This window comes from Drosophila sechellia, chromosome 3L (assembly GCF_004382195.2).
Source record: "Drosophila sechellia strain sech25 chromosome 3L, ASM438219v1, whole genome shotgun sequence".
Taxonomy (NCBI): domain Eukaryota; kingdom Metazoa; phylum Arthropoda; class Insecta; order Diptera; family Drosophilidae; genus Drosophila; species Drosophila sechellia.
The window spans coordinates 19,088,129-19,102,367 of NC_045951.1; the positions used below are offsets into that span (position 1 = coordinate 19,088,129).

Genomic DNA, 14,239 nt, shown 5'->3' on the forward strand with positions numbered 1-14,239 from the left:
AAAGTGAAAGTTTTTTAAAACTTTTTTAACAGAAGCCGAATTGTATATCCAAAATGTATAGTTTTATTTACTTTATATGATAATTTATAAAAACATGACCAAATCTTAATATTAATTTGGTTCACCAAGCGCACCCAAAAATTATTTTCATAAAATATTTTTTATTTTTGATAATACAACATTGCAAATATCACTGAATTATCTATCAAGGAGGATACGGCTTGTTCACATGCTAATGGCAAAGTGCTTTCTAAGCGGAAAAATTCACTAAAGATTTGGCCCTGCAAACATTTTCCATTCCATAGTTTATTGGCCAATTGGGTTAATTATGACTTTTAATGAGTATACAAAATGGATTTTTGTTTAGTTGAACGCACACATTCAAATCAAACATAAAAATCTAAATTTAAGAAAAGGAACATTTTCAATCTTCAGACCAACTAAAATCGAAATTTAGACCAACTGATTATTAGCAAAATCTTTGAAGGCCATTAGCCTTTAGCCAATCTTCTTTGGAACTGAAAATGAAAGCCTGGCCAATTGTAATATTACTGGGCGAGTGAGGAATTTCGGAGTGATTTTCTATTTGGCGGCCGGGGCTGATCCTACGCTCTGCTGAGACTCCTTGAACTGCTTGTGCCACTCGAGATTCATCTTGGTGACGGACTCTCCTTGCTTGGCGGCCTGCTTGCCACTGTACACCATAATGGCGCATCCCACGGCGGTGAGTGCGATCATTATGTTGGCCAGGCGGATGCGCATTTTGTTGCGGCAGCGCTCCATGACATCCTGACTGCAAGTTTGGACACCAAATCTTAGACACCTGTTGAATCGGCACTTTAAGAGTGGGCACTTACCTAACGAAATTGGGAATCTCGGACTGCGACTTGTATTTGCCGGTCCAGACCAACATACGGCGCTCCAGATTGTTGGGCTCGTGGTTTTTAATCGTTTCTCGCAACATTTGACTGGTGCCGAAGGACCTTCGCACCATGGCGCCAATTAACCCCGTTTTGCTTAGCATATTGCCTTATTTAATGATTTCTCAAGCTATCTTGCGAAAGAAGAATGTAAATTTTATGCAATTCGATTAACAGTGGCTGCTATTATAACAGAGTTGTCACTACGTCGATAACATGTGAAAACAGCTGGCATTTCTATGGTCACCCCAAAATACGTTCACACTGCACCATGAAGTGATGGGAAAATTAGCAATAAACTTGGAAATCTCTTGTTTAATCAGGTGAAATTTCGCTGGTGGCAAACTGCTGAAATAAATAAAACTGATATTTAAAAATATATTGTTGGGAAACATATTAGAAGTAAAGCAGTGTGACCATCTCTGAAATATGCTTCGTCGTCCCAGCGACGGTCACTCTGCTCTCCCCTTTAGTTTTCGTTTGTGGTGGAGTAAAAGTCGGAAAAGTCAATTAATATCCGGCTGCCACACGTCCAGAAACCGAATTTGCGATCAAGGTCAAGATGAGCGAGTACACCAGCATTCTGCAGCGCGAGTTTCCCAAAATCGACCACGAGCTGCTCACCTATGTCGTTGGCGTGCTTACCGGAAGTAAGTGCCTTCCACTCGCCTGTGATCTTTTATTCTTAACCCCGCACACAAATTCGAATTGCCAGGCGAGGAGGACTTCGAAAGCGGCGATGACATCTTTGATGCGGTGGGCGACATCCTGCAGAGCGTCGACTGCGACAGGTCGGAGGAGAGCGTGCGTACGCTGTGCGAGCAGTTCCTCAACATCATGAAGAACAACGAGGTCAACGTGGAGCGGAAGGTTCTCAACGCGCCGGTCAACATCGAGGAGATGGCCAAGAACATGGAGCGGCTTGACAAGGATATGCAAAGCATCTGGGTGGCCAACAAAGACGGCGCCAATGTAAGAGTCCCTTGACGAAACACTTTTAGAAACTGAATGGAATATACTACATATAAACTAAACTATTATTATTTTAACAGAAAGTGGACTCCAAGAAGCTGGGAAAGGCGGAGGCCAAGCTGCAGCAGAAGCAGGAGAAACGGCAGGAGGTGAACAAACATGGAATGATTCCTGTTGCGGTGAAGCTACAAACGGCCACAGCCTCCCAGGTGACCAACAAGAAGAACACCAAGCTGGACCAGAAAGGTCTTAACCGCTCCATGGACATCAAGATCGAAAACTTTGACTTGGCTTTTGGCGAAAAGTGAGGCAATCTAACTGACCAAATTGACCAGCCGTAAATTATTGTTATTTCCCCTTCAGAGTTCTTCTGCAGAATGCGAATCTGCTGCTATCTTACGGACGCCGCTATGGTCTGGTGGGACGCAACGGCCTGGGCAAGACTACTCTCCTCCGCATGATTGCCGAGCGACAGCTACAGATTCCTTCGCACATATCGGTGCTGCACGTGGAGCAGGAGGTGGTAGGCGATGACACACCAGCCGTGGAGAGTGTACTGGAATGCGATACGGAGCGAACGAGACTTCTGACCCGGGAGAAGGAGATTCTGGCTGCTCTTAACAATGGAGTTCAGGATGCGTCGCTGTCCAATGAGCTGAGCGAGACCTACGCCTCTCTGCAGAACATCGAGGCGGACAAGGCTGTGGCCCGCGCATCTGTGATACTTAAGGGTTTGGGCTTCGACGCAGACATGCAGCTGCGTCCTACCAAATCCTTCTCAGGCGGATGGCGCATGCGTCTTGCTTTGGCCAGGGCACTCTTCTCAAAACCCGATCTGCTACTGCTCGATGAGCCGACGAACATGTTGGACATCAAAGCCATTATTTGGTTGGAAAACTATCTGCAGACATGGGCCACCACCATTCTGGTGGTTTCTCACGATCGCAACTTCCTGGACACGGTGCCGACAGACATTATTCACCTACATTCCCAGGAACTGGAGGCATACAAGTAGCTATATAAAAAAGTAGACTAATTTAAATATTAATTTATTTAATATCTTTCCAGGGGAAACTATGAACAGTTCGAGAAGACCAAGACGGAGAAGCTGAAGTCCCAAAGACGCGAGTACGAGGCCCAAATGGCTCACAGAGCTCATGTCCAGGACTTCATCGATCGCTTCCGTTACAACGCAAACCGTGCCTCGTCTGTGCAATCCAAAATTAAAATGCTGGAAAAACTGTGAGTCCAAAAATCAAAATACCTAATGACTTAAATTATAAAACTTCCACTGTTTCTATGCAGGCCGGAACTGAAGCCAGTGGAAAAGGAGACTGTGGTCACGCTCAAATTCCCCGAAGTGGAACCCCTCAATCCTCCCGTGCTGGCCATTTCGGAGGTTACTTTCCGTTACAATCCAGAAGATCCACTGCCCATATTCAAGGGCGTCAATCTCTCAGCCACATCGGACTCTCGAATTTGCATAGTCGGAGAAAACGGAGCGGGAAAGTCGACGCTGCTGAAGATTATAGTCGGTCAATTGAGCACGATTCACGGAAACATTGTACTGCATCGCGGTCTACGTATTGGATACTTTGCCCAGCACCACGTGGACCATCTGAATATGAATGTGACGTGTGTGGGAGTTTTGGCAGAACTGTTTCCTGGTCGCCCGGACGAAGAGTATCGCCGGCAGTTGGGCAGCTTCGGCATATCCGGACCACTGGCACTGCAGAGCATTGCCAGTTTATCTGGAGGACAAAAATCACGAGTGGCCTTAGCCAAGATGTGCATGGGTAAGATAGTGGTTATCCATCTGTTTTCCATCTTCTGTTTACAATATAATATAAAATATTTATTTTGTAGCGGAGCCAAATTTCCTGGTGCTCGATGAGCCGACTAATCACTTGGACATTGAAACCATTGATGCTTTAGGCCGGGCTATAAATGCCTTTAAGGTAAAGTTGACTATAGTAGTCATTTGCAGTATGAAATACATGTGTGTCTTTTTTAGGGCGGCGTAATCCTGGTTTCCCACGACGAACGCCTCATTAAGGTCGTCTGCAAGGAACTCTGGGTGTGTGGCAATCGCACAGTCAGAGCAATCGAAGGTGGTCTGGACGAGTATAAGCGCGAGGTTTACAAGGAAATCGAAGCTAATAGTTGAATTTAATGTAATTATTAATTACTCTATTTGTGAAACAGCCTAGCAATAAATTTATATTATGCCTGACACAAGGTAAAAGTTGTTTTTTCAAAAGAGTCATAACAAAAATATTCAAGTTACTAATTTTGTAGATGGGATTAAACTGCGATTTATACATTTTCAGTCACTGAAATTCACAATTCTAGAAAATACATTTAAATATATAGTTTGCTATCAAAACTTATTCTTTGGCTGATGCCTGCTGATTGAGTTTTCGTCGCAGTTCGAAAAGCAACAGCGTCAGAGCAGACGCCACATTCAAGCTATCGATGCCAGCTGCCAGAGGGATGTAGATGCACTTTCCCTTACCTCCAACCAAGTTTAAGAAACTGACAAAATTAATACATAATTAGTATTCCATTTTATAACTAATTCGTTTCACCCCTTACCGGTAAGCTTCCTCACTGACTCCGTGACTCTCTCCACCAATGATGAGCAAGTTATGGGCTCCCAGACCCTGGATATCTGCATAGTCAATGGTCTGGTTGTTCTCCCGCTTCCTTTGGTTGCTCTCGGCAATGAAAACATGACAGTCGTCGGCCGCCTCTGGGGGAATGGTTAGCGCGAGCTCCTCCCAAGTTACATCATCCCGAATTGGAACTCTAAACTGACCACCACAGCCTCCTCTTAGTGCCTTAGATTCCCAGGGATCACAGCAGCCGTGGGTGACCACCACCTGACTGCAGGGTAGAGCGGCACAGGTCCTGATGATGCTGCCCAGGTTGTTGGGCTCCCTGATGTTGTCGCACACCACTGTAATGGGCAAGGGCTGAGACCCCAGACGCTGTTGCTCCGCCAGGTTCTTCTCCAAGCCTTTGTCCGACGGCCTGTCGAAGATAGCCATAAGACCGGGAGGAGTTACCAGCGATGACCACGTCTTTAGGTCGTGCTGCGGTACTTTGTAAATCTTGGTGCCCGTCTCTAGCTGCGCTACGCCTACATCCTCCTTCACCAGAGCCAACTGATCTTTCTGGGAGAAGAGAAGTACTTCCATTTTGAGACCACATTGCAGGGCTTCCTGGATGAGGCGACGACCCTCGACGATGATCTGCCGCTTCTTATCACGGCGCTTGCGGGAACGCACTGTGGTCAGTAGGGTGCTGGTTAGTGGATCCTGCAGGGTGAGACGCACAAACTCCAGATTCAGCTCATTGTCCTTGATTATTGGAGCGGGAATTGGAGCCACTCGTGGAGCAGGAGTAGCTGGAGCTGAGAGCTTGCGAGATGCTACTGCAGCCATGGGCACCTTGGGTTTCGTACCGGCAAATCGGTTCTTGCGTAAAGCTTCCCTCGTGTTTATCGGCTCATGCCTTAAATCTGAATTCCCGAAGAGATTGGCCTCTATGTCCAGTGCGTCCTGGATCTCTCCTCGAGGTCCACTGGAACTGCTCAACCGCAGCACATTTAAGTTATTCACATTCCTTATATTCGCTTGAAGCGAGCGTTTAAATATATTACACAGCATGGCCGATTCAATTCAATGAAATTCAACTTCACTGAACAGATGTTTGCATAGTCATGGGCGTAGCTAAACACATTTAATGGGGGTCTTATTATTTTAATCCTAATAAATGTATTAAAACTATTAGCCAATGCATTATATTTTAATAAGAAAAAGTGTTTCATAATCTGTAAGTCGAAGTTACCCCAATACGAAACATTACTACGCCCATGCAAGCAGTGTTGAATAACGTGGCAGTCAAGCTATCCAACAACACTTGTGTTCAACAGGCGGTTCATTTAAAAATTCGGTTTTGATTAATAAAAATATATTTTTTATTTCACTTTTAAAATTTGTGTTAGCAGTTAATAACAATTGGAAAATAACTAAAAACTAATAGCGCAATAAGTTGTCCTACTCGGGTGTTACATAATTAAGCAGCCATAACATAATACAATAATTTAAAATAACAATGCAAAAGTCAAACGCCTTCAATTGCAAAGACGAGAGGGTGCTAGTTTTGTAAAACAAAATCAATATGTAGAGGCAATATAAACAATTAAAAACAAAAGAAATTCATCTAAATGGGGGGCTTGGTGTGGTGGCGTAAACACTAGTATTTAAATAAATCCTTATATTAACCATAATTCATAATCTGTTCCATCCTAGCCGGGACCGGAGTCCTTTCGCGAAGTTTGTTCATAACAATGTACACTTTAGGATTACTACTATCACCGTTACATCTTACATGGCTAAATTCTAATTGTTAATTAAAGTTCCATAAATATTAATCAATGCCTCTAACTTTAGGTGTATATACACGGCTTAATCTACTCGCTGGTTACATCGGTTATGTCGAGTTGACCGTAGAATTGCTACTGGACTGCTGGGTCTTCCGCTGCCGGGCGCCGCGTCCGGACAGAAGGTATGACAAGTCAATGGGTTGCTCCTGAGCCGTTTGTGCATCCAGACACTTAAGTTTCATAGTTATCAGAACGTTCTCTAAACGCGATCGCCTCTTCTTAAGCATCTTTAGGAGGATGGAAAGCAAAGTTAATTGTAATAGATTGATTTCAAAACTTGTTAGTCCACACACCTGTTTATTGGGCGCCATGGGTGTTACGACATGGACAGCAGTTGCATCCGCTGGGATCCCACTGATCCCACGATGCTTTCGCCCAACCATTTTGGGTTGATGCTGTTCCTGCCTGCCAGGAACCTTGTGCATCGTTGTTTGCCCGGCTCCTAGCTCTAATTCAGTCTTTTGCTTCCTTGTCTTCAGCAATGACGGATCCACATCATGGGGCTATAAACAGAAGATCAGTGGTTAACTCGAGTTATTAATTTTTGAATTTCTGAACTTACCGCATAGCTCTTGGAGATCTTTATCTTCTCGGGAAATTTTCGGAAGGCATAGCTCTTGGTGCAGGCCGGATGGTTGGCTTTGGCCTTTGAGAAAAACCTTGCCGTCTTGTCCACACGCAGCTCGCAGATGTAGCAATGATCCTCATCGTTGCATTCCATTGGCCGTCCTTTACAGAAAGTTGTTCGATCCAACACCCAGCAGCGTCCAATGACCAACTCAATTGGTACCACCTCATAAAGTGAAACTCTCACCACCTCATTGGGGTAAAATCGTCGCGATGGTTCGTGGAAAGTTTCATGGGGGCGCAGGAAATGGTGCCCGAATATGAAACGCTTTCCCAGTTCGTTTTTCCACAAGTGCTCCACCCGAAAGATATCGCACTCTTGGTAATCAATGGCTCCAATCGTTTCATAGGTGTGCTTCTTGGTCGGTAACACCTTGCCGGACTCGTCCTTGATGGGGATATCCCGCAGGACATAAACGGCATCGCCCTGTCGTACCTGGAGATCCCCACGCATAAGGGAGAGATAGTAACGGTGGCCCTCTTCAGTGAATTCCTCCAGGGGAATCTCTCGATCCACTTCCCTTGGCTCGCAACGCTCGCACTGATAATTATCCGCATCGATGTCAGCTTTGGTACATTCAGTATGCTGCCACACCATGCACTTGGCACACTGAATCATCAAGCCTTCATCTTTGTACAATCCACAAATACATCTGATTACATCCTCATCAGGAGAGGCCTCAACGGGAAGCAGGGGTGGCGGAGTTACTTTCAATGGCACAATTGGGGAATCTCTTTCCTTTGCTCCTGGGGATTTCTTCACTGCCATCTTTCCAGCTTCCTCCTCTGGCGAAAGCACTTCTTTTGGTTTAAAGCTCTGCAACGATTCCGAATCACCAAGAATCTCCACCAGCTGAACATAACTGGCGATCTTCTGTTGCTCATAGCTATCCTTCAGGGACTGCAGGGCTTTTGCCTTGCCCTCATCATCGCCGTGCTGCTGCTTGGCCTCCACAAAGAGCTGCTGCATGTGGTCATCGAATTCCTGCGGCGTTTTGTAATGTCCCTGCTCCACCTGTACTTGTATCGATCGGAATTCCACTTTTGAAGTTGCAGCTGTAGCACCCACTTTTCCAATCAAAGTGGTCTTTATAGGCTTCTTTTTCTTGCTGGACACTGTCGTCAACAAATCGGACATTTTCAGGGTCTCCATGGCACTGCAAATATCCCTTAGAACGACGGCCATTTTGGCCATTTTCTCTAGTTCGGGATCATGTACTGCCTGCGTGAGTCCACGGGTTTTTATGTTGCGAGGCGAGCAGAGCGCGGAAATCTGTGCTGCCAAGGAAGGAGAAGATGGTGTGGAGGGGCGTCTACCAGGAATGTCCCCATTGGTGGCGCCAAGTGCTGGCGAGGATGCAGTCGCCGCTGCAGCTGACGCCCGCTTGTCTTTGCATCTGCGTATCTAATGAAAGTTTAATAAATATATTTTAATATAAATTTCGTATATTAAAAAAGTAAACCAACCTTTTCGAAGTTCCTGACTAGAAATGTGTTGAATTGTCTGACCAGTTTCTCTTCTTTTTCGGACAATGGTTGGAGCTTTGCCACCGCCACTGCTGATGAAATATCCTTTCCCGCCTGCCGTTGAGCATGCTTTTTGGCCTTCTGCTTCCGTTGGCGACCGTTTCGGCCCGAAAGTCCGTCTCCAGCTGGCTTGGCCTCCACAGCAGGAAGGGGTTTTACTCTCTGCGACTTGCCACCGATGACACCACGACACTGGGGCGTGTTGCACCTGCAGGGTTGACCCTCTGAGGGATTGAATAGCGAAAAGTTGTAATCGTATGTCAGCTCCTCTCCCTCCTCTATGGCTCTTTTGGCGAACAAAACCATTCTAGATAGGCCGTTAACACTCCATTTTTGCATCTCGCAGTTGGGTTCGCAAGAATGATTGACAAACCTACAATCGCTGCCCATCCGCTGACCGTCGATAACCAGTCCTCCGTCCAGATGTAAGCAATAGTGATGGGTGTCATTTAGATAGATGCTAGCCATCCTCTGCTTGAATTCCTTTTCCGTGACTACCTCTCCCACGTACTCCAGAATATAGGTTCCCTTCGCAATGGGTAGTTTAGTTCTCACTCCCCATCCTTTATCTGCCGTCATGAAGCGCTCCACTCCGGGTGCGACAGCGTGTCGCTGGATCTTCTGGTTTCGGCACTTCTCTCCAGCCGGGCAATTGCTGGGCGAGCACTCCGTATACACCATACGGTTAAGACAGTTGTCCAAACAAGATTTCTCGCCCTGGTCCTTACAATTACAGGTGGGATGATCGAATCCGGCCAAATTCGGACGCACTGACTCGGCGTATACATTAGTGCGGATCTTTCGGTAATTCCATGATGGGACAACGTTTCGAGTGGGTAATTTGGAATTAGTGTAAGCCCACCATATGTCGTAGGGTAGCTCAAAGTCCATTTCAGTCCGTCGGAGGTACTTTTCGCAGTAAGGAGGTGGCGGTAGAAGGCTCGCAGGACCCACTTGCTCCTCCAAGCCTGGTTTTTTATTCACCTTCGCTGGGGGTGGCATCAGGGATTGTTTGTAGTGATTCGAGAAGAGTCCTGCTACAAGATAGGTCTTCTTGACCTTAGATAGTTTCCGCAAGGAAGTGGTTGATGCCTTGTCCTCGCTGGATTCACTGCAACTGGCATAGTCCTGTGGGCCGTTGTTTTGGGACTCACTGGCAGGCAAAGGATCGTGCTCGAGAGGAATACTGTCTAGCCGTTTAGCCTCGGCCTCTGCATCTATTTCCTCTTGATTGACAGGAATTTCTGGAGGAATCTCTTCCACCGTCACTGTCTGTATTGGCTTCTCCTTTTTTGGTTGGGTTCCAGCTTCTAAGTTCTTTCGCCGCTTCAAGCGAATCTTGCAGCTGAAATTCGTATTGGGATCGATGCCATCTGGTAGTCTAATATTTGGTTCTATTTTGTTTTTTTTCTGTTGAGGAGGTGGTGTGGGTGGTGGCTCTGCCAGTACCGGCTGCTTGGGTTGCCTGCCTCGTTTTTTGGCTGGCCTTATCTCAGGTTCCGATTTGGGTGGCGGTAAAGGTGCAGCTCCAGCTTGTTCCCGGTTCTTAGGTTTTCTACCTCGCGGTCTTCCTCTAGCTGGTGTTTGAGGACGCTGAAGGCGCTCCAGAGCCACCACCGATAGTCGAGGGGCTTTTTGATTGGTCCTGGCCACAAAGGTTTCTCTGGCCTCGCCTGCTTGGGGAACTCGCTCGCAATCCAGTGAAGGATTTGCTGGCGCCTGCATATTGACACTGTTGCTACTCCTGGTTTCTCTTAGGGATTGCAAGGGCTCATCATCCGGATCAAACTCCGGCTCGGGTCCATTAATGACGACTGTTGTTTGCTGCTCCACGCTAACCTTACGCTTCTTCCTGCGAACAGTGGGAAATCCAGTTCGATTTATCTTTTTCCGCTTGCGTTTCAGAAGAAGATTGCCTCCCGTTTTGTGTAGCAAGGTTTCGACAACGCGCTGGCCAACTTCCTTTTTCGTATCCTCCTTAATGTCCAACGCCGAGAGCAGTGGAGATTCGACCTCTGCTTTGGTTATGACGGATTCGTTCAGTTTACCAAGAGGAATTTGAATTTCCAGCTCCACAGATGGCTCAAACACACCGGGGGGAGGATAGCTACCAGCTGGGGATTGAAGTTGAACAAGGTCCTTTGCAGCCGACACCTTCTGTTTAGCTGCTCCTCCTCGCCTCTGCTGTTTGAGGGAACACAAGGAACTAGGACTTATATCCAGCAACTTTCCACCACTTATGGAGTTATTATCGACAACAATCCTCAGGGGTGAATTACTTGCCGACGAGCCAGCTCCGCTCACAGACGTAGGTTGCTCTAGGAGATGTCTTTTTTTGGGCGTTAGCGCAGATTTTACGCTTCTAGCATTAAACTGGGCTTGCGATTTGGTAGACGCAGTGCTCTTAGCAGCCGCCGCGGCTGCAGCCCAGGCCTCTGCGTTCAATTTCCCATTGGCGAATGCTACTTCCGCCGGCGGACGCTCTCCTGGAGTCAAAAGATAGTGGCGCTTTTTCAACGGCAACTTGTGATCATCGGGACTGGAACTGTCATTGCTTTGAGATTTCTTGTGTCGTCGTTTGGTATTTCCATTACTGCTTCCGCTGCCATTGGGAGTCCCACTAGCGCTAGCCGATAGCATAGCGAAGTCCACCAGGGGCTCACTCAGCTTTCTCTTCTTTAGGCCCCGTTTTAATGGTTTGGAAAGGGTGGAACCTGATCCTCCTCCATTCAGAGTCAACTGCTGGGCAGGGCTTGGAGCTGCTAGGGTGGCCTGCAGCTTGTTGGCATCGGCCAATAGCTTCTCTTTGCCACTGCTTCCGGTCAAACGATCATCTTGGATGCGGCACCTTGAGTTAAAGGTGCTTGTGATTATCTCGATTTCCGTGAGCAGCTTGGAATCAATGTTCAATGACTTGTTGTGACTGAAACTCTTCCGGCGATGTCTGCGACGCAATCTGGACACCCCAGACACATAGCTGCTGCACATGCTGGCTGCCGAGGAGCGGCGGGATTTAATCTTGCAGGACGATTTGCTGGGAGCCGGGGTTTCTTTACGCTGGTTCATCATTTTACTAATGAAGTTATCCGGGTTGGTGGCAGTCAAACTGCCGCCTCGACCGAAATACTGCCCGGTGGTCACATAGCGATTGATTTCGCCGTACTTCTTGCTAGCACTTGTCGTGGGAAGGCTTTTAAGGCTCGGTTTGCTGATGTATTCGGTACTCTCTTCGCTGCTCTGGCCCAGAGATAATCCAGCTAGCTGAAGGATGTCCTGGTCCTCGACAGGATCGTCTGCTGAGCTCTTCAAGAGCATGGAAGCACGGCGCTTTCGTCTCATCCTTAGGCCTGACTTTCCAGATTCCTTGCAATCACTCCGGTAGCCGCAGCTCTTTGCCCTGCTCCTGCGACTCATACAACTCTTGGTGCTGTATCGACTCTTGCAGCTGGCATCGGACTTGTAACCGGAGTTGTGGTTGTGGCTGCTCCGCTGATGTCGCACGCTTCCGTAATCCGAGACGTAACCACTTTTGGCGGCCAGGACCTTGCTGCAAATAGTGGTGCTCGCTCCTGTTCCACTAGCCGCACCCACACTCATACTCCTCAGCCTGAACTTCTTGTTCACGTCGATCTCTCGCCACAGCGGATCCAGCTGAAGTTCCTCTTTGTTAGATGAGCTACAGGCTGCCTTTTTATTGTTCTGCCGCCGCTTACTCCTGGGCGGTGGATAGAGCACCCGCTCGGTGGCATACATTCGCTTGTCTAGATACGCCATGTCGATCTTAGGCTTGCTGCTGGAGGCGATTGGCAGCGATCCCGTGGGCACAACATTCTCATTTTGCATTTTCGGGGAGGGAGTAGTGCTTTGCGTAGTGCTAGTGGTGCTTATCACACCCGAATCAGCAGATTCGTTTATAGCAGGACCAGAGTTTCCTGGGACAGGAACTGTGGGAACCACTTTTTTGGGTCTACCTCTGCGCTTTCGAGGAACAGCTGTTTGGACTAGGGTCTCCTCCTTAGCTTTAGCCACTTTCTCCTCCGCAATCTTCGCATTGACGGTCTGCCCCAGCATCTGAGTCTTCTCCATGAAGTCCTGCAGCAAAGTTGACTGGTACTGGGGTAGGTTCTTGTCCTTGGCCGCTTTGCGGAAACTTCCTTCCACAGTGGTGTCCTCCGTATCGCTCTCCACTCGCTTGATAGCCGCCTGCACAAGGCTAGGTAACTCGTTGTCGCTGGACGAGATTCCGATATCCAAGGTGGGTTTGCTGGCCGACTGTGCCGCCTGGATGATAGCACTGAGCAGCACTCGCGGAGCTCTCTGCTGGTGCACCTTCAAGGGCAGATCGTCCTCTGAGTCCGAGGAAAATGCCGAGATCTGTGACTTCTTAGACTTGGACACTTTGTCCGATTTACTAATCCCACTGGCACTTGCCAGCTTCTTGCGCTTGACCTTCACTTTCTTGCTACCTACTCTATTTCTGGCCTCCGAGCAGCCAGACTCGGTATCGTGGGTGGACATTTTTCTGGACTTTGGGGGTTTCTTGGTTGCAACGACTCCTGACGGGGGGCGGATGGCCGAGATTCTCATTCGCAGGCCATCGGTGTCCGAACGCTGCACGCTAAACTGGGTGGCTGACTTGATCGACTTCGACTGGCTCGATTGATCCGTAATGGAATCGGTTTCCTGCGAAGAACAACACACTTTACATATAGCCTTACATATGGGTGCCATTTGAAAGACTTGCCTCATTTTCACTGCCGGATTCTTGTGCGCGTTGCGTTTCCAGAACCTTTGCTGCTGCCGTCTCATTTTGGCCACAGCTCATATTTTGGAGTCGCTGGGGGGAGCTGCAAAGGTTCGCTTTTGTTAGCCAAGTGTTTTTTTTCGATATGGTGGCACTTTTAATCGCATTTAAAGTAGGTCAAACCGCGGCGACATCGTCAAAAAAAAAACCATTACCCACATCACACTTACGCTTGATTGTTTTCTGGGCTAGCACCTTCACTCGCGACCTCAGTAGTCGGTTTTCTTTGTGCCGAAAGGACAATCTATGGCTGCACACATTGCATTTGCACTTTTCCTGAGCCTTTCGCCGTGGCTTGCCTGCTTCTAAAATGGCGCCGTTTTCACTTTCCCAAAAACTGCTTTGTTCGACGCCCGACGACGACGCAACGTTGCAACGCCTCTCGCATGTGGCACATTAATCCGCGGTACCGATACTTCACTTTTTCCGCGACTCGTGGGCGGTGGCGGGGCGCATCAATTGTTATTGTTAATGTGGCGCAACAACAAAAAGCCAGGCAACCAAAAATTTACGAACATAAATAAAGAAAAAGACTGCGTTTCAGTGTGCCCAGCTGGCGTGTACGTAATGTCTGCGCGACGATGTGACCGTGCGGCGGAATTTCGCTGGCAACTATCGTAATCTACCGTGAGCTGCAAGGAGTTATAATCAAAACTAGCTAACATAATTTAGGTAAATCTTATATGAAACCAGTAATATTTGTTGTCTTAATACTAAATAATATTTATATTAAAATAAATATAGACGTATTCATAAATTGATATCTTTAATTTTTGCGGAATTAACCATATCCCGATTTATATTTAATTACAATTTTATTTTTATTTCTGTTTATGGCTGACTAAATTCTTATATTTTGAACAACGAAACTTTTTTGACTATTGTAACTAAATGCTTACTATAGGAATGTATCCCTTACATAAACTCGAAAATATAGAT

At 47.2% G+C, this 14,239-nt stretch overlaps 4 protein-coding genes across 4 annotated transcripts; 1 reads left to right on the forward strand and 3 right to left on the reverse strand.

Moving 5' to 3' along the window:
- Positions 1 to 141: 141 nt before the first annotated feature.
- Positions 142 to 1,106, reverse strand: LOC6619369 (UPF0389 protein CG9231). Its single transcript, XM_002043549.2, has 2 exons — positions 858 to 1,106; positions 142 to 793 (listed from the first exon to the last, which is right to left on the reverse strand). Exons 1-2 carry the CDS (start codon positions 1,022 to 1,024, stop codon positions 583 to 585), a joined length of 378 nt encoding a protein of 125 aa, XP_002043585.1. The 5' UTR covers positions 1,025 to 1,106; the 3' UTR covers positions 142 to 582.
- Positions 1,107 to 1,382: 276 nt separating this feature from the next.
- Positions 1,383 to 4,137, forward strand: LOC6619370 (ATP-binding cassette sub-family F member 3). Its single transcript, XM_002043550.2, has 8 exons — positions 1,383 to 1,570; positions 1,636 to 1,892; positions 1,973 to 2,196; positions 2,256 to 2,903; positions 2,961 to 3,134; positions 3,198 to 3,688; positions 3,759 to 3,850; positions 3,907 to 4,137. Exons 1-8 carry the CDS (start codon positions 1,483 to 1,485, stop codon positions 4,057 to 4,059), a joined length of 2,127 nt encoding a protein of 708 aa, XP_002043586.1. The 5' UTR covers positions 1,383 to 1,482; the 3' UTR covers positions 4,060 to 4,137.
- Positions 4,138 to 4,175: 38 nt separating this feature from the next.
- Positions 4,176 to 5,613, reverse strand: LOC6619371 (rRNA methyltransferase 3, mitochondrial). Its single transcript, XM_002043551.2, has 2 exons — positions 4,488 to 5,613; positions 4,176 to 4,427 (listed from the first exon to the last, which is right to left on the reverse strand). The coding sequence occupies exons 1-2, from the start codon at positions 5,561 to 5,563 to the stop codon at positions 4,280 to 4,282; spliced, it is 1,224 nt and encodes a 407-aa protein (XP_002043587.1). The 5' UTR covers positions 5,564 to 5,613; the 3' UTR covers positions 4,176 to 4,279.
- Positions 5,614 to 5,904: 291 nt separating this feature from the next.
- LOC6619372 (histone-lysine N-methyltransferase ash1) lies at positions 5,905 to 13,849 on the reverse strand. Its single transcript, XM_032718033.1, has 6 exons — positions 13,471 to 13,849; positions 13,241 to 13,343; positions 8,437 to 13,179; positions 6,905 to 8,374; positions 6,636 to 6,845; positions 5,905 to 6,569 (listed from the first exon to the last, which is right to left on the reverse strand). The coding sequence occupies exons 2-6, from the start codon at positions 13,319 to 13,321 to the stop codon at positions 6,390 to 6,392; spliced, it is 6,684 nt and encodes a 2,227-aa protein (XP_032573924.1). The 5' UTR covers positions 13,322 to 13,343; positions 13,471 to 13,849; the 3' UTR covers positions 5,905 to 6,389.
- Between the last annotated feature and the right edge of the window lie 390 nt (positions 13,850 to 14,239).